Source organism: Dromiciops gliroides, chromosome 5, assembly GCF_019393635.1.
Source record: "Dromiciops gliroides isolate mDroGli1 chromosome 5, mDroGli1.pri, whole genome shotgun sequence".
NCBI classification, from domain to species: Eukaryota; Metazoa; Chordata; class Mammalia; order Microbiotheria; family Microbiotheriidae; genus Dromiciops; species Dromiciops gliroides.
The window spans coordinates 172,870,756-172,894,191 of record NC_057865.1 but is presented as its reverse complement, the minus strand read 5'-3'; the positions used below and the strand labels follow the sequence as shown (position 1 = coordinate 172,894,191).

The 23,436-nt window shown below is 37.9% G+C and overlaps 1 protein-coding gene across 4 annotated transcripts in view; it reads right to left on the bottom strand.

The window, feature by feature from the left end:
* The window catches only part of SFMBT2 (Scm like with four mbt domains 2), a 317,891-nt gene that overhangs the window by 40,206 nt on the left and 254,249 nt on the right, over nt 1–23,436 (bottom strand). For all 4 annotated transcript variants that reach the window (XM_043967955.1, XM_043967957.1, XM_043967958.1 and 1 more), the window contains exons 14-15: nt 19,306–19,376; nt 15,626–15,765 (exon numbers count right to left, since the gene is read on the bottom strand). In XM_043967955.1, the coding sequence (XP_043823890.1) occupies nt 15,626–15,765; nt 19,306–19,376 (211 nt within the window). The remainder of the gene's footprint in view (nt 1–15,625; nt 15,766–19,305; nt 19,377–23,436) is intronic.

The window sequence follows — 23,436 nt, the reverse complement described above, 5'->3', positions numbered from 1 at the left end:
CACGTAACAGATGAAAAGTCTGAGAGCTGCATGTGTACAATGCACATTACTAAATAATGTAATGTTACAATTGTTAGTGAATAGTCTCCAGTTATTTTCTTGGAAGGGAATACATTCTTTGTTATTCTTATTATTTCTATTATTAATTCAAACTTAACAAAACTATCTTAAAGGAAGGTCTTCTTGCTTCTCTTACTAGCTTTAACTTGGATTTCACCTTTTTCAAAGATAGTAGTTTTCCTTGAAATTATCTTGCCCTCTTTGGGCTTTTCTTTCCCCCCCCTCCCAGCCTGTTTCTCTGACACCCCTTTTTATCCCTAGTGATTTAACCAACACAGCGTTCTGAGTATGTTCACATTTTTCAGCAATGATTTAGCCTTAATTATTCAATTACTTATCTTTTGGCCTGGGAAATAATTAAGCATTTTATATAAATTTTTCAGTCTCTATGCTTCTCAAATATCCATCTCCCATCATTTTAGAGCTGCAAATTTGTTGGATAATTAATTCTGTGTTTCTGGATCATGTTTCTTAATTCTGTAAATTCCGTATTCCAATTTTTTCAGTTTTTCCTTTGTCCTCCATGAAAATAAAATACTGTGATCTGAAGTCAATTATTTCTGTCCTAGGAGACTGAAGTATTTTTCTTTACTGTTGTAGCACTGAAGTTTAATCTATCTGTGTGTCTGTCTGTCTGTCAATCTCTCTATCTATATGGATTCTTCCTTATTGGGGTGCTGTGCATGCTATTTAATTCTGGGAAATTTTCTTGGATAATTTCCTGAAATATAGTACCCAGATCCTTCTCTCCTTCCAACAATTCTCATCCATTCCAACAATGACATCCATAATTCTGTTATTTTAACATGATCTCACTTCCAGGTATTTTGATGTATATGGATATAACCTGAATAATTCAATGATTTTTGAGTTCATATTTTCTATCTGTTCTTCATTATATACAATTATAGTTTTCTATTACAATAAATCTATTGCCTTATGGATTGGAAGGATTTTCTATGATAAAATTCACACTAATAAGAATAAAATAATAGTAGCTAACATTTACACAACACTTTGCATATATCAGCTCATTTGAATAGGGAGAAAGAGACAGACACACTTACCCAGGGTCACAAAGCTAGTCAGTGTTTTTGGCAGGCAAATCTAGCACTCTGTGCACTGTAGTACCTAACCACCTTCTCACTTTTTCATTATTTACTCATATTCTTTAACTTTAAATTTCCACTTAATTGTGTGAACAAAAAAAATCCTTTTTTAAAAATTTGGTCTTATTTTTTTTAATATAAAAAACTGCTGTATAATTTCATTGAAGTATCCCTTTGAGTATGTCCTTAAGATATCCTTGTGTATTTCTAGTTTCATTTCCATTGTTCCTGGTACTTCAGGTGATTCATTTGCTCTGAAGCAGGGCATCTTAACCTCATATCCATGAACTTGTTTTGTTTTTTTAAATATATTTTGATGATGATATTGCAATATAATTGCCTTCCTTTGTATTCCTATGTATTTTATTTTACACACTTAAAACATATTATTCTGAAAAAGGGGTCCATGACACACAAATGTTAAGAACCATAATATTTTTAATTGTAAAAGAATTGCTTTGATCATTTAAAAATAATTGAATGGGTATGAATGCTTAAGCTGTTTCTCTTATTTTTTATTTGCCTATTTGTTATTGGAGTTTTAGGGTTTTTTAAAGTATTCCATCCCCCTCTTCAAAGGAAGTGGCAGTAGTGGTATCAATTTTTTGCATGAGAAAGGTGGATACTTTTAATTTTAAAAACACCACAAATTCATTTCAGACTATATCCTCCATCTGTAAAGATACATATATCAGATACTTCATTAACATCTTAATGAATATGATTTATGTATTATCCACTTATTTGAATCTAGTTTACATGTTATATGGGAGTGTGATTTGGTTCAAAAGGACTTAACCACTATAAATTCACAAGTTAACTGATTTTGAAATGTAATGAATAAATTAATAAGGTGAGTTCACATCTTGTAGAGCTATCACTTATTATATAGTAAATTATTTCTATCTAGATTATATATGCATTACTACATACACTCATAACTGAGTGTATTTTTTCATAGTTCCTCTAACATAAAACGTGTAGCATTTTTGTTTCTACAATAAAATACTTGGAATATATGCAAACTTAAATTCACGTATACTCCACCCTGCCCTTACCATCATATACAAAAGTATTGCAAACAATGGGCAAACCCTTTGATTTATTTATTATAAATGTCAGGTCAAATGATTGGGTATAACTTAGCCATTAAATATCTCATACTGAGGTCTGTGCTCACGATGCTTTATAGATATTTCATGTATTGATTATAAATATTTCCCTTTAGATGAATATATTAAAATGCAGCATTTTCCTACCTTCTTTTGGAGAAAGTAATTTCAATCCAAGTAACATTATCATTCCCTTTTAATATTATTTCTCTCTGCCCTGACCACATCCAAATTTTGAAGTGTCAATGTCCCACATTCTACTATAACCTACTACTCCATCATATTCACTTGGCTTCAGGCTGTTCTCCAACTTGTTTCTCATACATAATATGACTTTAGCTACTCCATGTCTTTCTTTTTTGGTAATTCCATACCCTGGTCCCAGTGGCCTGTGGCTATCACAAGCCTTCACATAACCCCTGAAAGAGGATGAAAGACACCATCTCCCACCAAAAAAAAAAAAAAAAAAAAAAAAAAGGATACCAAATTTTGCCTGGAAGTAGTAATTCTTGATGTATTTACTAAAAGTAGTAACCTTCACTGGATTTTCTTTTTTTGTGACCTGTTTCCTAACTCATTAATTACATTAATCATATCCCTATTGTCCCTAACAATGTCTCCCCAGACCAAGAAAAAATATCAATAAATACACCTTCAAATTCTATTGCAGTATTCTATTGTGGTTTATGGAATATTAGGTACATGGTTGTTGTTGTTTGTCCTTCATTCTCAAGGAGGACCATGACATCAGGGGGTGATATCATGACTTGCCGTGAATTGGATTTAAGAGAGGGAAGGCTGTGCAAGGTCACAAACCTCACTCTCTGCTCCAGAGCCATCTGGGTGTAGTGGCAAGATACACATTAGGATGACTGGAGAGGGCCCCACATGTTTGAGGCAATTGGAATTAAAGTGACTTGCCCAGGATCATGTAGCTTGTAAATGTCTGATGTGAGTTTTGAACTCAGGTCCTCCCAACTTCAGGGCCAGTGCTCTATCTACTGCACCACCTAGCTGCCCCCAGCAGGTTAATGAGAAAATTTTGAATGAAGGAAGGAAAAGATGTGGTAGCAAACTGCTTGTTTTACTAGCTATACCAACTTCAGTTCAACAATTCCTTACAACATCCCTCATAGAAGTATCAATAGTGTTGTTTGGGGTGGAACTTATTGTTTTTTCTGGCTGTACAATCACATTATTTCTCTTCTTTTGTAAAACTGCTTTATGTGGTTGGAATGCAAGAAATACTGTCTACAATTACACTAAGTACAGCTAGATTTTAAAAATTCCTTATAAAGATTAGTTAAGAATTCTTAAGTCATACCAAGACATTAAAGATTTACTTTTTAAGACATATTTAGTGTTTTTAAAAATAATAATATCAAAAAGAGAGACAAGGATCAAACCCAGAGTCATATAGACATGGGTTCAACTTTTTTGCAACCATGGGCAAATTACTTCACTCCTCTGGGCCTCAGTTTCCTTATCTGGAAAATGAAGGTACTATGTGCTATACCTACCTATTCACAGTGATTTAGAAACTTCAAGTGCTATATTTATATCATCATCAAATGAAATCAGTGAAGATTAGCTTGATCCTTCCTTTTCATTCATACTCTCTCTTCTATATTTTAAAAGTTTTTAGGAAACATATATATACATATACACATATATACATACACACACACACACACACACACACACACACACACACACATATATTTGCAGGGCAATGAGGGTTAAGTGACTTGCCCAGGGTCACACACCTAGTAAGTGTCAAGTGTCTGAGGCCAGATTTGAACTTGGGTCCTCCTGAAGCCAGGGCTGGTGCTTGATCTACCTGACTGCCCTGTAGGAGGCTTATAATAATAAAGGGAATCAAATTTAGCCCAAAACTTTATCATGCTGCCTTTATAATTTAACTGAAATATTTACAAATGACTGTCCTTTAGAAATCACTTTAAAATGCTAATTCTAGGTATTATGAAACAAACTAAAATTTTTAAATGCAACATGACTACCTCAAGATTGTCACCTGCCTCTGCCCAATGTCCACCTGCCTGAAACATCAAGCAAAATGAACTAAATTTTAATTTTGTTGCTGATCCTTACCTGACTTATTATAGGATTTTTTCTAAGCAACACAGGAACTCTTGCTTGTACATCACAATATGATTTGGATATTTTTGATAACCAAGTGTTTTTTTTTAATATATCTTATTATAGAGGAATATTTCTTTCATGAAAGGTAAAAAATACAAAAATATTTCTTACTTCAAATCATTGTATCAATAAACACCTAATAAGCACCTACTATGTGCCAGGTACTTTGCTACATGCTAAAAAAATACATATAAATACATACCCCCCAAATTCCTACTCTTAATAAATGATTTTCACAAGCTGATTCTAGTTTTCTTAGTAGATAAACCAAGTAGTAAATCAAGGTTTTTGGGTCTTGAAATCTTCTGACTTCAAGCAAATATATAGAGGTTCAACTAGTTTGATGCTGTATTTTTTTTTAATCAACGGAGCCACTGAGGGTTTTCTCTTCTGCAGGGTCTGGAAGGAAACAGTAGGGATGCAGCATTTAGTCGCCTCTCTCTAGATTCCTGTCAGGGTCCTTTCTTCTGTTTCTCAGTCAGCTAAGGGTTCCTAAATATGGCAACTGAACATTGCCTGCAAACCAAGCATAACAAAAAGCTTTCTTCTCTTCAGATTCCTACCAAGATCAACCAGATTTCATCTGGTTTGTATGTTCTATTTTGTCAAAAAAGGAACGACGAGTCTGACTTCCCCTAAAGCTCTACCAGCCTGTCCTGTTTTAATTACGAATTTCTTCATAAATGGGGGAGCCTACAGTGAATTGCATTTTTGTGAGTTTATGGAAGATTCACTGGGTAGGGTTATAAAGTGCTTCAGAAGCTCAGCAAATTCATTCTTACAGAGTTCCAAAAGCATAGTCTTTATTTTGGTAATTTACTTCCAATTGAGTACTAGGATTTTCCAAAAAAAAAAAAAGTTTCCTTTGAAAAAAACATCATTTGAAAGGCATTTGAACAAAATCTCCTCTACTTTGGAAGGCTATTTATTTCCTTCGCTGCCACCCCCCCCCAGTAGGATTCTATTATCATATTAGGAACATCCTCTTGCAATGACATTATCTTTTAGTCTCATTCATATACAGATGAACACTGAGGAAAACTGACAATGCTTGAAAAAAATGTTTCTCCTGGGAAAAGAGCAGAGTAAAATGTACCATATGATGGTGGTCTCCTCCTTCGTGAATACACAATTCCCAATGAAGTCAAGAAGAGGCATGAGGTATAAGGACAGATGAGAAAATGAAGTAAGCAAAGTAAAAGATCAATTTGACTTTGAAGAGTGACTTTGTTCATTTTTTTTAAACTGGAAGATTCCCTTGCTCTGTGAAAATCCAGGGAACATTGTGATAGCAGGACCTAATGCAATGACAGGCTCACTATTAACATTTAATAAATATTAAAATCACTGTTACAATTCACACGTTTTAGGATGTTTCTTTTTGGGGAGTGGCACCTTGAAAATATTTTTATTTGATTTTTGAGAATAGTTAGTAGATGAATTTTGTAACTACCTCTCCTAGTCAAATTTCTACCCACCCATCCTTCAAGGATCATGTGGTAAGCCACCTATTTATCAAAACTGATCCTGATCCCAGTAATCTGAGATGGTCTCTTTTGACTCTAAACGTTCATGGTCTTTACACTTGGTACAAATCAATCCCTTCAATTAACAAGCATTTATTACATGCCTGCTAGCTGCCAGGGATACACAAACGAACAAAAACGAAACATCCTTGCTAGTTTGAGATGTCTGCCACATATCCAGTTTGACATGTATAACAGGTCATTGGAGATGTGAGACCAAAATTCAGGAGAGAAGAGAGAGGGATATATAGATCTATGAGTCATCTGCATGGATTTTCATGCTTACCGTATTAACAGTAGAGTGTAGAGAAAAAAAGAGGGCTCAGGAGAAACACCCAGAGTAGGGTAGGGGTAGGAATCTGAGGAGTAAGACAGGAAGGTCTCTAAATGGATAGTCAACAGTAGCAAATACAGCTGGTAAGATGACGAGACCATCAGCAGTGGCCATTAAGAGACCTTTGGTAAATTGAGAGAGAGCAGTTTCAGTAAAGGGATGACATGAGAAACCAACCTACAAAGTAGCTGAGGGAGGACTAAGAAAAGATGAAGTAGAAGCAGTGAGTGCAGACAGTTTTTTTTCCAGAAGTTTGGTTGAGAAAAGGATGAAAGCTTGAAGTCACTGTAAAGGGTAGTGAAGGCTGAGGGATGGGAGCAACTTGAGAATGTCTGAAGACAGGAGAGAAGGAATCAGTGAAAGAGATAGGCTGAAGATTCAAAAGAAGTCGAGAGAGCAGATAATTAAGGCTGTAATCTCATGGAAGGGATGGGAAGCTCAATGAGATCAAGCTCACATGTGGAGAAGCTGGCCTTGGCAAGGAAAAGGTAATCTGATTTTAAGAGGCTAGAGGAAATGAGAGAGCAGGAAATCATGTCAAGGGGCTTTGACATAAAAGAAAAAAGAATAAGGAACTTAGAGCTGATGGGTTCAATTTTCTCAGTGAAATAAGAAGCAAGGAACTCAGCTGAAAAGATGGGATTAGGGGGAATTCTAGGAGATTTGAGAAGAGAAGAGGTTTAGAAGTATCTACAGCAAGGCAGGGAATCATTTAGAGAGGAATAAAACGTTTTCCTTGCTGCACCGAGGGTCAAGTAGGGATCAGACAACACAAATGTGAAGTGTACTAGGTCAGCATGGTCGCACGAGCAGCCTGTGAATAGGAGCAGAGCAAACAGATGATGGGAGTGACCCAAGGTTGGGGTTTGGCAAGAGATGAGTATGACAAAAGGTCAAAGGATTCAAGGAGGGCGCATTATGGGATTGATTGGGTTAACTAAAAGGCTGAGATTTGGAAAGGATGAAGGTGCAGTTGGAACAGGGGTAATCACCCAAGAAAGGACTGAAAGGTGGAGGAATCAGGGGACCATGATGTGGGTGAAGAATAAGATTAAGTGTGGTGAGGTATAAAGAGTGATAGAATAATAAGAAATTGCGATCAGATAAAAAATGTCAGTTATTGATCAAGGAAGTGGAACAGTTGTATCTAAATGGTCAAATCTATGGTGAGAACATCCATGAAGAACCGAGAGATTAAGACGCTTGAAAGAATATTAACTAGAGAGGATGCTGTCCCCTAGTATAAGAGCAGTAGTTGGTGCTGAACCCGTTGAGTAAAAGAGGAGAATAAGCTGGGGGCAAGTACTCTCTGTGTAAAGGGTGAAAAGTCTTAGTTGAGTAAATTTCAAAGGCAGGGAGGTTGTTGAAGATGTTTACAAAGGGGCAGTGGGGAGGAAGGAACATTTTGACTCTTTCTTGGGGACCAGTGGATTGAGGTATGAGAGAAGGAACATCGAGTCAGTGCTAGAGAAACAACCAAAACTTCAGCATTACCTGGGAAAAGCCATGTCTTTGTAAATAATAGGATGTTGGTTCATCATGAAATTCCAGAGGGCCCAGTGAGAAGAGATGAAGTGTGACACAAGGAAGGGTGGAGTTGGGGAGAATAGGGGTGAATGATTGCAAGGGTTGAGCAAGAAGGAGGTTACTCCTGTGTAAGCAATGATTAAGTAACACCAGGATATGGAGAGTGACAGGTGTTGGGAGTTCACCTGTCATATGGCAAATCAAGATCTTCATCAAAATTAGTTCATTTCAAGTCTTCAAAATTAGAATGTTCTATACATCCACATGTAAACTGCAAAGGTTGAGAGCTACCCTTTTCCCTCTTGCATTCTTTGTCATCAAAACTTGCTAATTCTTCTCTAAAAAATGTTATGAAAGGAAGCCAATAAAAGCTGCCCCATATGCAATGAAGGAGGGGTTCATAGGATGCAGCAAAGTTCCCGGCTGGTAAATCAAAAAGTATAATGAACATAGGGAAAACTTAATCGGGATAAAATATCCCACTGACCAAGAAGTCAAGAATGAGAAGTAAGTAGATACAGTCAATTATTCAAGGAGGAAGATCTACCTCTGGTCATTAAACCATTTTGGGGGGCAGCCTCATTCCAGTGTATAGAAAATAACACCACTAACAAAGAATCCTCTCACCTGAAGAGCAACAAAGGTAGGAAGGAGGTTAGCGGGCACTCCATTCAATGCAGAATTCTAAGGCATGGAAACCAAATAAAGCTTCAGTGCAGTGTAACAAGTTGAGATTTCATTGGAGCCTCCAGCTCAAACCTATTTCACATGTCAGTGAAGCAAAGAAGGGTAGCAATAGGCCTGGAATCCTCAGTGACAGCCTGTCTGCTCCCTCTCTTTCCACTTCAGATGGTGTGGATGGGCAATATTTCAATCCTCCGCTGTGTTGTTGGAAATCATAATCCACTTGACTGGCTTATATTTGTCATACTTATTGGAACCATCTCAAATCCAGAGATAATTACTAGAGGGCAACGTTTTGCAGACTTGCTAATATTCTATTATCCCAAGAAAGCTAGAGAGAAGAGCTGTGATGATGGATTGTGATCACTAACAAATCCTAAGAGTCAGGTTGGTAATGGGCTGAAAGGTTGCTCAATAAAGGCTGTACTTAGGAAGGAGGCATTTTTATTCGATTATGTACAGTTGTAATGCCAGGACCTACTGCAGATAAGATATCATGGAAACACTAGCATCTAATGTCTCTCACAACCCAGATGATTTATTTTAGCACAACTTGCCTTCCAAAATTGCCACTCAGGGTTGTAAAGTAAATCAATTAATCAACAGGCATTTACTAAGTGTGTGCTGTGTGCCAAGTACTGTGTCAGGTGCTGGGTATACAAACAGGAAGAATGAAACAATCTCTTTGTTTGAGGAGTTTAAGTTCTCACAAATGAGCTGATAAGTAAATATATAAGTATATACAGATTAAAATAAAGAGAATAAATACAAAGTTGTTAAATACGATTTAGTTTGGGAGAGAGGGCATAGAAAAGGGTGATAAATAAGGAAAGACTTTATACAGAAGATAATGCTTGACTTGCATCTTAAAAGAAGAGGTAAGCAAGAGAGTATTCCAAGTATGGCGGATGGCCAAGACAAAGGCATGGAGGCCAAAGTTGAACCTCTGTGTGGGAGGCACGGGGAGAAAGTCCACTTAGGTGAATCCCAGCGTGTGGGAGGGGGCGTATTCAATAAATCTGGGAAATAAGTTGAGATCAGATTACAAACATCTTAAAAAGCTAAACATTTGAATTTATATTTTCTCCAGGAGGCAACTGGAGTTGGCTGAGTTGAGGGGAGGGTCATAGACCCATGGCTAATATACAGGTGGGAAATAATGCCAAGAATTTAGTCCTTTCAAAGTAATGGAGATGTTGAAGGGGAAGAAGAAGATGCAATGATTCAGTATGAGTGGTGACTCAGTCCCCACACCTCAAATTTCTCCTTTTGTGACCTATTACTCCTCCCTGCTCCTCTAACACATACACCCACACCCATACCAGTACAACACACACAGGCATAAGCAGCTACAGCGTCAAACTGAACCTCACAGTCTCCTTCTCTTTGCACGAAAGTGGGAAGAATGCATACAGAGAAAACTGCACTGCCTTCAAAACCATCCTCATGGTTAGCAGCATCTCCCTGTCATGGCAATGATTTCACCAGTTTATGAAATATTACATCTTGCAGCACCTGGCCCCAGCTCTAGCCTGAATTCTTTCTCCCCCTCTCTCTCCCCCCCATTCATTTTTTTCACCATCTCTTAAATGTTCATGACTGTTTAACTAATTATGTCTATAATTTTGCATTCCTTGACCAGGTAGCAATAGACACAAACTTCTTCCTTTCTCATTCCTTCCATCTTCTGGGTCTGACTGAGACCTGGATAAATCTTGATGACATTGCTTCTCTCTTCCTTGGCAACATTTTCTTTCGGATTCTGTGCTCACTGATCCCAGTGAGGGGGCCCTAGCATTCCTTGTTCCCCATTGCTCCTAAGATTCTCCTTCCATGATTCCTAAAAAACACCCCCATATCTCCCTGAACCTCAAAAAGCACTGACTTGATCCTACTCTACTACTATCATCCTAAGTCATTTCATCTAAACTCTTTGAGAAAGCCATCCACAATCAAAGCCTCTGTTTCCTTTCTTCTCACTCGTGAAAATGATGCAATCTGGCTTCCAAGCTCATCGTTATCTCCTAGATCTAATGGTCTTCTCGGTCTTGATCCTTGATGATCGTTCAGCAGTATTTGATAGTATTGATTCTCTTCCCTTCCTAGGCAGTCTCTCCTATCTAGGTTTTCCTGACATTGCTCTTTCCTGGTCCTCTTCCCGTGTATCTGATTCCTGCTTTTCGATCTCCTTGGCCAGATCTTTAGCCATGTCACAAGACATACCCACTGAGAATGGGTTCCATCCAAGGCTCTTTCCCAAGTCCTCTTCTCTTTTCCTTATGTATGTTAAAATCTATACACCCATGGGGCAGCTAGGTGGCGCAGTGGATAGAGCACTGACCCTGGATTCAGGAGGACCTGAGTTCGAATCTGGCCTCAGACATTTGACACGTACTAGCTGTGTGACCCTGGGCAAGTCACTTAACCCCAATTGCCTCACCAAAAAACCCCCAAAAAACAAAAAACAAAATCTATACACCCAGTCCTAATCTCTCCCTTGAACTACACAATCAACTTGCCTTTTGGACATCTCAAACTGTATGTTCCATAGGCATCTCAAACTCAACATGACCAAACCCGAATTCATTATCTTTCTTCCAAAAACCTTCCCCTGTTCCAAAGTTTCCTATTACTACTGAGTGTACCACCCACCTCCCAGTCACCCAGGCTTGTTAGCCTAGGTGTCATCCTTAACTCCTGTTACCCCAGAAATCCCAATCTGGGTTTACCAAGTCCTGTTGTTGAAACATTTTCCCCTTCCTCCTTCTGATAAACCTAATGCAGGCCCTCATCACTTCAAACCTGCACTATTGCAATAGCCTTCTGTTTGGTCTTCCCTCAAAAGTCTCTCCCTACTCTAATTCATCCTTGACTTCACTGATTCCTATCCTTTTGTATCATGGCTTCAAAGATTTCCCAAATGACTATATTCACTTTATATTTATATACATGCTTGCTATCTCCTCTATTATAATAGAGAATCCTTTCCAGTTGAGATTATCTCATTCTTTTTATTTCTATTCCCAGAGCCTAACACACAGTGAGCACACAATAATTAATTATGTAAGGTCTCCTCTCTCACTCTAGGTTCTACCTATCCAAAGAAAAACTCCTCCTTATTCAAACACTAACACCACCTTTGTTCCTTTAGGTTGTTGAGAAATGAGGTGTCATTTAGCATTATGAATTTCCTAAATGTGTTGATACCCTTTGCTTTTACATCACTGTGATTTCCGTTGTAACCATTCCCTTCAAAAGAGTTATCAGTTGTGACAAATAATTTTTTTTTTACAGAGGAAGAGAAAAAAAACCATCCAAACTGATTAACATATTTTAAAAAAGATGTTAAATCCAATGCTCCACACCTGTTCCCCTCAACCCACCTCTGCAAACTTTTAGACATGTATTTCTGATACCACTGACTGCTTAAAGAAGTAGAGATGCAAAATTTAAAAAAATTAAATTAAAAAAAGTAGAGATGCTCTGCCTTTTCTTCAATTACCTTTTCAATGTTAAATGTTAAACACACACACACACACACACACACACATACACAGAGGCACTGGTGCTAAGGGAAAAAGCATTAGCATAAATATTGGTTTGGCATAACTTATATTTTTCTTACACTTATGGAACTGAAGAGCTTGCAATCTTCCCCTGCCTCATGCACTTTGTAAACATCAGCAGAAAACTAGTTCTATCATCAGCAAACCGCTCAGGCCTGGTTTGAAATTTGGCCACTGTCACCTATCACACCATGAGCTTTCTGATTAAGAATAACTAACTAGTTTTGACTTAAAAAAATCATTTAATAAAAGTCAAACAATCCAAGCGTAGAATGGGCTTAACCTTAGGCTGCCCTGTTGGCCAACGTACCTGACAGATATCTGAATATCTTATTTCAACAACTGGAAGACAATTCACTCAGAAACAGCCTTGAAAAATCCATTAGTTCAACATATTTTCCCAGGCGTTTTCAATGCACCCACATACGCCCCCACACACAGTGTCATAACAAAGATGTGCCTATGGGCACTGAGTAGCAGTAACTTTCAGGAAGGCAATAACTAGTGAGGATCTCATTTTAAATTTTTATTAAAATTCTTCCTTGTGCCCACAATCTGATATCTTTTTGGCTCAGCTTAATTTCTTCTGGGTTGGTGGTCCCATGGCAAACTACATGGATATTGTTAATCAAGGCATCATATCACATATCCCATTTGCTTTCCTACCTCAAATGGCTAATGGTTAGGGAGAGCACTCAGCAATTGAATCTACTTTCCACCTCATCTGGGCAGAACCTCCGACTGCCAACTTGTATGAAACAATAGGATAAACATCTTGCATTTCCCTTCCCTGAAAAATTTAAGGGGATAAAAAGGGGGGGATGGTTTCATTTTGCTGCTGCCTCATTTCATGTGTTAAAGCTTAATTTTTTGTGCCATGAGAGAAATTAACTACAAAAGGATCACTATTCAATACTTGTCACAAATGAAGAGGAACATTGCTGTCCCTCTGCTTAAGAGAGAACCCTGATGTTTAGGGAAACAACAAAAGAATAACTGTAAGAAAAGTCCAAACATTGAACTGTAATTCCTATTAATCAATCTACCTCTGCATGAAATAAGCTCACCTGCAAAGAGGCAGAATAACAAAGAATCATAAAGTTGGAAGAGATTTTTAAAAGGTCAGCTAGCCAACCCTATACCTCTGTGGTGGAAAGAGTTCAGCCCTGGAGTCAGAAGGACCTGAGTTCAAATCTGACCTGACACTGTGTGAGTCTAGACAAATCACTTAACCCTATTTGTCCCAGATTCCTCATCTGTAAAATGAGCCAAAGAAAGAAATGGCAAACTGAAATAAGATAGAAACAAAGAATAAAAAGGATCTGAGGAAGCTGAGGAACAGAGTTGTGTTGGAAGAGGGGAAGGCAGAAAAATCTGATACAGGGGAGAATACCTGAACTGAGGAGAGAAATATAGAAAAAGGAGCTCACAATACCTCAAGAAGAAGAAGAAGAGTTAAAGGGATCAGACTGCAATAGTGGGGGTTGGCGGCTCCCTGGTCATAAGTGGGTATGGAGGCTGCCTTCTGTAAACCTGACATTACTAAGAATGAAGTCAGTCTGTTGTCTTCTGAATTCCTGTTTTAGGAGGCAACCAGGCACTTCCAAAAACTGATGACCATGACTTACCTCTGGTCCTTTGTGTGCTGACCATTTATATTGCCAAAAGCTGAGTATTAGGAACCTTGAGGAAGGCATTGGGTGGTTTTCATTTTTGTTTCTAATCAGTCATGGACTTCAAAAGAGAAAGCAGAAATTATGAAGTGTACAGCTGATGAAAGAAAGTAATAAGTGGCCAAGAATGAGATATGGATTTCTGAATTGTGGGATGGTATCTCATGGCCAGGGATGAAATATGACTGACAACAACTGGTTAAAAGATACATTTTGTCTGGAGTCCCACAATTCAAAAAGGCTTTAAGACAAGGAGAAAGGGGGAACAAATGAAGCTTACATATAGCCACCAGGTTAGCTACCCAAAGAGTTGTTACAATGCAGGAAGAATGATAGTAGGCATGCCCAGATGAAGCTATCCAAGAAAGAATCATAGATTTTGAGCTGGAAGGAACCTTAGAGGTCATCAAATTTAACCTTCTCATTTCATGGATAAGGAAACTGAGGCAAATGGAGGTTTAAGTCCCTTATCTAGGATCAGTAAGTGAAAATTGAACCCAGGTCTTCCTGACACCAAGTCAGTCACTTCTTTTCACTATACCACATTAGCTCAGGCACTCAAGGCTACTGTCTCTGTTATCCTAGAAGAGAAGAGTCAACAGAAGAAGTCTAACAGAAATGTACAAAATAAAGTTAACAAAGTGAATTAGAAATCTTAATGCAAGGGGGCACATTTAAACTCAAAGACATCACTGAACCTGGCAAATGAAGTAAGTTTCAGAAAAGGGAGTATCTTTTATTGAAAGGAAGGAACAAGACAGGTTGGGGGATAAGTGGGTTGGGAGAAGTATCATTTTATTTTAAGATATGTTCATTTGAGGAAATCTAAGAATCACAAGGGGAAACTGTTGCAGGAAATGCCTTCTCTTGCGGAAGAAAGGAGGGAGAAACAGAAAAATATACGACATAACAGGCCAGAAGGAGTAAACATATGAGTTCAGAAAACCCATCAAGACTGAGGAGAAAACACGCTACAGTAATGGCAGACTTCAATCCTCTGGCTCTCTGCTATGGATATTCAGCTGAGAATGGAGCCAACATTCATTTCTTGGCTCAACAATGACAGTTACATCCTTCCAAAAAGGTAAAGAGACTGACTAGGGTAATTGCTATTGTGGTTCTGAGTATGACCCAAATCTGTACCAGCAGAATTAAGATGGAGTCTTTATCAGCAATGACATCTTCTAATAGAAAAATGACAATACAATAATATATTATAGTTATTATATTGTATCACCTACACTAAGTGTTTGTCGATACTTTGTTTTCTGGGTCCCGAATGATGCATAGTTGTGGAGCCTTGGCAGGGGAGTAGAGAAGATAGCTGTGGAATGAACAATCTGGTGTGCCTACATCAGGAAAGGAGTGGCTCCTTTGGGATTAAAGCCATCAGAATACCCAACAGTGCGTGTGGGGGAAATCTAATGAAACAGGGTAGGGAAAAGTGACAGATTTTGTAAGTAACCACTGAATCCTCAAACCAAAGGAGTTTTTATATATGCATATTTTTAAGAACATGAACTGCTCATAAGTCTTTGTAAATACTGATGATAAATGACAGAATTTTAATTTTCACAAATGAAAGACAATACTATCAATAACTGGGACTATTCCCCTAATCCCTCAGGTTTTTGTCCTCAAATTCCATCAATGGTATCAATATGTTTTGGGTTTTTTTTGCAGGGCAATGAGGGTTATGTGACTTGTTCAGGGTCACACAGCTAGTAAGTATCAAGTATTTGAGGCCAGATTTGAACTCAAGTCCTCCTGAGTCTAGGGCTTGGTGCTTTATCCACTGTGCCACCTAGCTGCCCATCAATGATTTTATCAATGTATACAAATAACCCACATAAAATCATAAAAAACAATACCTCTTTAAGAACCAGCACACATTTGCCAGGTCCAACAGATTGAGGTAGCTCTGCGATTCTTCCTTTGTTCAGGTAAGGGCCTGAGAAACAACGATGGTTGATGAAAAGCTGAGGGCAGCAGTATTTCCCATTGACAGTACCTGATGGGGAAAAAAAAACAACAACATGATTCCTACTTGAGAATCACAATTTTTGTGCATCAGGGAACAACCAGAAAACCGTGTGAATTCATTGGGCTGGCAAAGCTCCGTGAAGAAGTAAGTCATCAGACATCCTGACTTATGAGGAATCCAGAGTTCAAAAGGGAACTGGTTTCAAAAAGGAATGTTTGTACCTAGAGAGTTTTAGAGAAGACAGGGCAAAAATCAAGATGTATGGATTCGGGTCATAATCTCGTAAAGAAACTTGAAAAATATCCAGGTACAGAGTTGTAAGCTTTAGAAAAAATTGTTTTTCTATAAATGTAGTTATGATTCTTATAGTAGAGAGAGGGGTGAACTTGAAATCGGTCGGACCTGAGCTGAAACTCTGGCTCAGACATTTACTATTTATGTGACCCTCATTACTTAACCTTGCTCAGTCTCAGTTTATTTGTCTGAAAAATGGGGGCAATAATCAAACCTACCTCACAGTATTATTCTTTTTTTTTAATTAATAAAGTATTTTATTTTTTTTCTGTTACATGTAAAGATAGTTCTAAACCTTTGTTTATACAAGCTTTACAATTTCAGATTTTTCTCCCTCCCTCCCCCCCCCCCAGACAGCAGGTAATCTGATATAGGTTTTATATATATACATATATACACATAATAACATTAATCCTATTTCTGCATTAGTCATGTTATAAGAGAAAAAAATCAGAGCAATGATGGAAAACCTCAAAATAGAAAAAAAAAAACAACAGCATCAAAATCAAAAGAAATAGTATGGTTCATTTAGCATCTATACTCTGCAGTTCTTTTTTTTTTTTTTTCCTGGATTTGGAGATCCTCTTCCATCATGTGTTCCCTGGAACTCTTCTGTGCCATTGCATTGGTGAGAAGAATATAGTCCATCACAGTAGATCAACACTCAATGTTGATGTTACTGTGTACAATGTTCTTCTAGTTCTGCTCATCTCACTCATCATCAGCCCACACAAGACCCTCCAGGTTTCTCTGAACTCCTCCTGTTCATCGTTTCTTATAGCACAATAGTATTCCATTGTATTCATATACCACAACTTGTCCAGCCATTCCCCAACTGACGGGCACCCCCTCAACTTCCAATTCTTTGCCACCACGTAAAGAGCAGCTATAAATATTTTTGTACATGTGGGTCCCTTTCCCCCTTCCATGATCTCTTTGGGAAAAAGACCCAAAAGTGGTATTGCTGGGTCAAAGGGTATGCACAGCTTTATCGCCCTTTGGGCATAATTCCAAATTGCTCTCCAGAATGGTTCGATCAGTTCACAGCTCCACCAACAATGCATTAGTGTTCCAATTTTCCCACAGCTTCTCCAACATTTATTATTTTCCTTTTTTGTCATTTTAGCCAATCTGATAGGTGTCAGGTGGTACCTCAGAGTTGTTTTTATTTGCATCTCTCTAATCATTAGAGATTTAGAGCATTTTTTCATATGGGAATAGATAGCTTTGATTTCTTCATCAGAAAACTGCCTGTTCATATCCTTTGACCATTTCTCAATTGGGGAATGACTTGGGTTCTTATAAATTTGATTTGGTTCCCTATATATTTTAGAGATGAGGCCTTTATCAGAAGTACTGGCCTCAAAAATTGTTTCCCAGCTTTCTGCCTCCCTTCTAATTTTGGATGCATTGCTTCTGTTTGTACAAAATTTTTTTAATTTAATGTAATCAAAATCATCCATTTTGCATTTTATAATATACTCTATCTCTTGTTTGGTCAAAAACTGTTTTCCTTTCCAAAGATCTGATAGGTAGACTATTCCTTTCTCTCCTAATTTACCTATGGTATCACCTCTTATGTCTAAATCATGTATCCATTTTGACCTTATTTTAGTATAAGGTGTAAGATGTTGGTCTATGCCTAATTTCTGCCATACTATCTTCCAGTTTTCCCAGCAGTTTTTGTCAAATACTGAGTTCCTATCCCAGAAGCTGGAGTCTTTGGGTTTATCAAACACTACATTACTAGTGTCATTTACTACTGTATTTCCTGAGCCTAGCCTATTCCATTGATCTACCACTCTATTTTTTAGCCAGTATCAGATAGTTTTGATGACTGCCACTTTATAGTAGAGCTCCAGGTTTGGTACCACTAACCCACCTTCCTCACAGTATTATTCTAATGATCAAATAGGATAATATATGTAAAAGCATTTTGTACACCCTTAATTTACTACATAAATGTTAATTAGTGTTACTGTTATTATTATTAAAAGACAGGGTCAAGTCAGTTAATATTTCTTTGTCATAAGCTGGCATTTAAAATAAAAACAAAAAATTCTCAATTTAAAAGCTCTAAGTCCCTGGAAGAATGCCAACAGGCAAAATTTATTTTCTGAATAATTATAAAGGGTAGTATTCTTTGACATGTATATGTATAGCAGCTAAAAGTTGTACCTCATTAGGTAAGTTTACTGCTTGTCTCCAGCAAGCTCTTATAATTTGCAGAAAAAATTAAGTTATTAGCTAAAGCCTGGCTGAAGAGATTTAAATCAATTCTAAATTCTGAATGAATATCACTGATGTTTCAGTTCAAATGACTTCCAGTTGGAGATGGAAGTGTTAACAGATTTCAGGAAGGTTTGTTCTCATGAAGAATTCAACAAAGGACACAAAAGGTAGAGGTATAAATGTTATTTTCCTGCATCTAGGAAAAAGGGAGTAAAAGAACAATTATAGACTATAAAAAAGTAGCTGACATGGTTGTTTGAACCATTCTTTAGACTGAATTCGACACAACTGGTAAGATTATTAAGCTGGCTTTTGCATTTACATGAAAATTCTTCAGTAGGATTAACCCTGCCAAGACCTTCATAGAAAAAATAATTTTAGTAAGTCTACCCATAAAATTATGCCTTTTAATACAAAGATAGCTTCAGATAAAGGCATTCTTTCAATGTCTTGCAGCTTTTAAACTCAGAAATCTTAAAATGTAAGATCCTAAGTTTCTGAACCTCAGAGAATTCCAAGTTGATTTTTTTATTTGACAGATAAGTGTTTCTTAACCAAATATTACTAATACACAACCATCACTATTATCTTTGTAGATTAACAAAGGGTAGCATACTGTAGCATTTTCAGAAAATGAAGTAAGATTTCCAAAAAAAGAACCTCATGTTAATTTTTTCCAAAGAAAAAACACCTCCCCCACCTCACAAACCCATGGAACCTATTACCAATTCTCAAACACAGTCAAGTCGAAGGAATAATAGAAATCAATCAATCTAATAATCAAAGAATCTATCATTCTCTGGTAAAAATGTGTATTGGTAGACAAAAATTAACACAGGTACTGACCAGAAGGTGATAGAAAAGGAGAAAGGCATTCATTTAACCATTGAGGAAATAAGGAAGAAAAATATCCAAGTAATCTCTGAAGAAAAAGAACCAGTTGTAAAGATGAGGGAGACATTAGGATCCACTTAAAAACTACCTGCTATCCAGAGAATCAAGGAACAAGACAGCAGCTAGGCACAGTCTGGCTTAACTCACCTGTTGTATCTGGCTGAGGAAATGAACAAAGGTCATGAGGTATTTTCTCAACAGGCACTGTGGATGGCAATCTGTTGATAAAGAACAGAACACAACAAAACTAAACAAACCCTGCTTTGGACCTCGTGCTTAATTAGGAGAACCATGCCTTCCTATTACCTGCTTACTGGAAAGAATACTGACCTTGGAGTCAGAAGAGACCCAACTTCAAACCCCCCCATCAACCCCAAGAACCAGTCACTCAACAAGAACCTCAGTACCCCCCTCTGTAAAATGGGAATACCTGTAGAACCTATGTAATTGAGTTAATGTGAGGCTCCAATGAGATAAGGTATAGAGAGTCCTTTGTAAATCCTAAAATGCTATGTAAAAGCAAACTATGATTATTAATCTACTGCATGAGATTAAGAGAAAAACCTGTGGCCACCCTACTGCTAGCAAGAAGGGATGTTTGCATCTTGGAGCAGTGTGAGTAATAATTTCTGAAAAGTTAAATTTAGAGGACTTGTCCGCCGTCAGTGTTAATCCACAAACCACCCTGCAGTAATAAAAGGAGCCTGTCATCTGCACGCTCTCGTTTGCTGCCGTTAGATTTGCCACAATAAATTGGAAATGCTATGTTGCTTCTGATAAGACACTAATTATGTCAAGTCTATTTTACATTCAGTAAAACTCTGACTGATTCAAGTCCAAATATAAGCCATAGATATTGTCATTACCGTCAGTATCTGAGAACTGTTATGGAGGGCACTGTAGTGTCGTGGATAGAATTTGCCTCAGAATCAAGAAGACCTGGGTTCAATCTATCAGGAAGCATTTATTCAGTGCCTAATATGCCAGGCACTGTGCTAAGCCCCGGGGATACAAAAAAGGACAAAAGAGAGCACCTGCCCTCAAAGAGCTTACAGTTTAATGAGGGAGACAGCATGCAAACAAATACATACACAGCCAACTATATACAGGACAAATAGGAAATCAAATAAAAGGAACAGCACTTGAGGAGGCGGGGAAGGCTTCCTGTAAAAGGTGGGGTATTAGTTGGGATTTAAAGGAAGCCAGGCAGGTCAGTAGAGAGAAGTGGATGAGGGAGAGCATTCCAAGCATGAGGGACAGCCAGGGTTGAGAGAGTCTTGTTTGCGCACCATCCAGGAGGTCAGAGTCACAGATTGAAGGGTACATGTTGGGGAGTAAGATGTAAGAAGACTGGAAAGGCAAGAGAAGACTGGGTGATGAAGGGCTTTGAATGCCAAACAGAGTTCTTGGTATCTGTTCCTGGAGGCAATAAGGAGTCACTGGAGGTTTTGAGTAGATGGGATGACGTGGTTGGACTTGAGCTTTAGGAAAGTCATTTTAGTGGATTGGATGTGGGGCGAGACGGATTGGAGTGGGGCGAGACTTGAGGAAGGCAGACCCACCATCAGCCTATTGGAATAATCCAGAATTCAGACCGAGCTTCTCTCTGTGACTTCTCAGAAGCCAAGGGGAAACTAGCTCTAAAACGATAAACTGAAAAACAGTAGTTGTTGATCTGCAGTGATAGAGGGAGCTTTCTAACTGGGAGTTTCCCATACCAATTAAATCAAAGGTCAAGTTAAAAAAAAAGCCACACTTTGTAGAATACTTGGAGGGACCCTGTGGGCTGGTCAAGATGGTTAAGTATTATCCCTTAAGAACCACTTCTCTGTAGGGAAGATGAAGACTTCGGGAATATGTTTTTTCATTGCTGGTTTTTGTTTAAAGGCTATTCATGCTCTTAAGTAAAATAAATGTTGGTATATAATTACATAAATCTGAGGATTTCCAAAGGTCTCAATGGGTATTTTTTTTTTTTTACTGCCTTTGCAGGAACACCGATTCCTAAACGTGGGAAAACCATTTAATATTACTCTTCATGTCAATTCTCTCTAAAGTAAAATGGAGATGGCAAAACTAATCTGTTTTATAGGGCTTAGTAAGACATAACTAATCAATAATACTGTAAAACCTATTATGAAACATAATGTTATGAAACTGCTTCAAAATTGGGACATAAAGACACAGATTGGGTATATGATCCTGTTTCACACGCTTCAATTACGATTGTTCAATGGCTTATTAGAAACTCTTACGGATAATTTTGCTATCACAGGATATAATCCCTTTACCCTTTGATCCCTAATATCACAAGAAACACCAGGAAAAAAAGGGGGCCCTGAAGACCAGGCCTCCCCCTCATTTCAGTTATATCCTTTTAAACAATTCTCTGCCACAAAAAATAGTTGAGGGAAATAAATATGTAAAAAGCAACAGAATACTTTACCTATACAAGGTGTCCCAAAAATCTTAGTGCAGTTTTAAGGTTTAATAGTTTAAAATGGAAGTAGACGAATATCCCCCCCTATTAGAATGTGAGTTCTTTAAGGGCAGGGGCTATCTTTCACCTATGTTTGTATCCCCAGTGCTTCTCACAATTGTCTGGTACATGGTAGACATTTCATAAATATCGATTGATTGAAATCACATGCATGTGAAATCATGCACATGCATGACTTGCCTTCCCTCCCCCCTCCCCTTTTTGGGACCTTATCCATTATTTTATCAATGCAGGAGACCTGGTTAGTATGGAAACTCTCTCCACTGATAAATACTGGCAACGTAACTGCCACTTATAGCCTTAGAGCTGGCTGGGGCACTAAGAGGTACTTGCTGAAGGTCACACAGCTAAAATGTTTCAGAGGCACACCCTGAACCCAGATCCTCTTAACTCAGAGGTCAGTCCTTTGTCTGCCATGTCACACTGCTTGCTGTGCTGCCCCTATTAATAATAAAAAGAATTCTGATGCCGGATACCAGAGGCCAAATTTACCCTCTTCCAACCAATTGTTGTCAATCAAGTCATCTCTGCTTTTTTTTTTTCTCAGAACTGCTATGCAGCACGGAGCTGATTTTTTCAAAAATATAATGACATTTTACTTGGAAAAATAAATTGACAAGAGGAAAGGAGACTTTGAAGCCTGATTTGAAATGTGACCTGGTGAATGAAGAAATGTACTTTTGGCCTCTCTCAATAAGCCCATAATGCAAAGCATATTGTTTCCATTGTTTTGACCTTTTCTCCCTTCGGATCCCATAAAAGACTCTGTTCCAGTTCTGTAATGTAAAACTCTCTAATGCATTTATTACATATTACTTTCTACTGCAGCTGAATCCCACAGGCCTCTACTGAACTGTAAGACCCATGAGGACAGGAGTCATGTCTTACCTAAACTCTGCGTCTATCTCTGCACCTACCATTATTATACACATGAGGCATTTCATATTAATTTAACTGAGTTCTAGGATGAGAAAAACTTAAATTATTAGGGGAACATGACAGGGATTGCTTTGAATGGTCTATTTCAAGAAATTCAATTCAACAATTCAATGTAGTTCAACAACTACCATGTGCAAGGAAGGCATGGTGCTAGGGACTGGGGACATGTAATTCAGAAATCACAGTCCTTATGCTTGAAGCTTGAAATTATTATTATATTAAAAACATTCATTATTATTTATTCAGTATTCAGAGAATCATTTAGCAAGTAAAAGGTATAGGGAAGGGGCAACTAGGTGGCACAGTAGATAAGAGTACTGGCTCTGGATTCAAGAGGACCTGAGTTCAAATCCAGACTCAGACATTTAACACTTCATAACTGTGTGTCCCTGGGCAAATCACTTAACCCCAATTGCCTCCCCCCCAAAAAAAGAAACAAACAAACAAACAAACAAAAAAGGTATAGGGAGCCTCTACCAGTCATCCATCCTTATTTAGTATAATCTGCATATATTTTGGTGGCTGACTTTAAAAGTTAGCAGAATGTAAGCTTTTTAAACAAAAGACAGAAACTTAATTACATGAAGTACAGAAAGCAAGGACGTTACTGTAATGACATTGACACTGTGAGATCGATGTTGGTCTTTCTGTCATGGTCAAAGAACTGCTACCTATGCTCCAACTGAAGGCTTGTCTCCCTTCTAAAATGGAAATTGAAAAGGGCTTAGAGGATGCTCCTTTGCACTCCAAGTGATCAGAGAGAATAAAGTGATCCTATAAAGGAGGATGAAAAAGAGCTTCAAGTCTGTAAACAGAAAAAAAAGAGCTTGAAAGGCAGA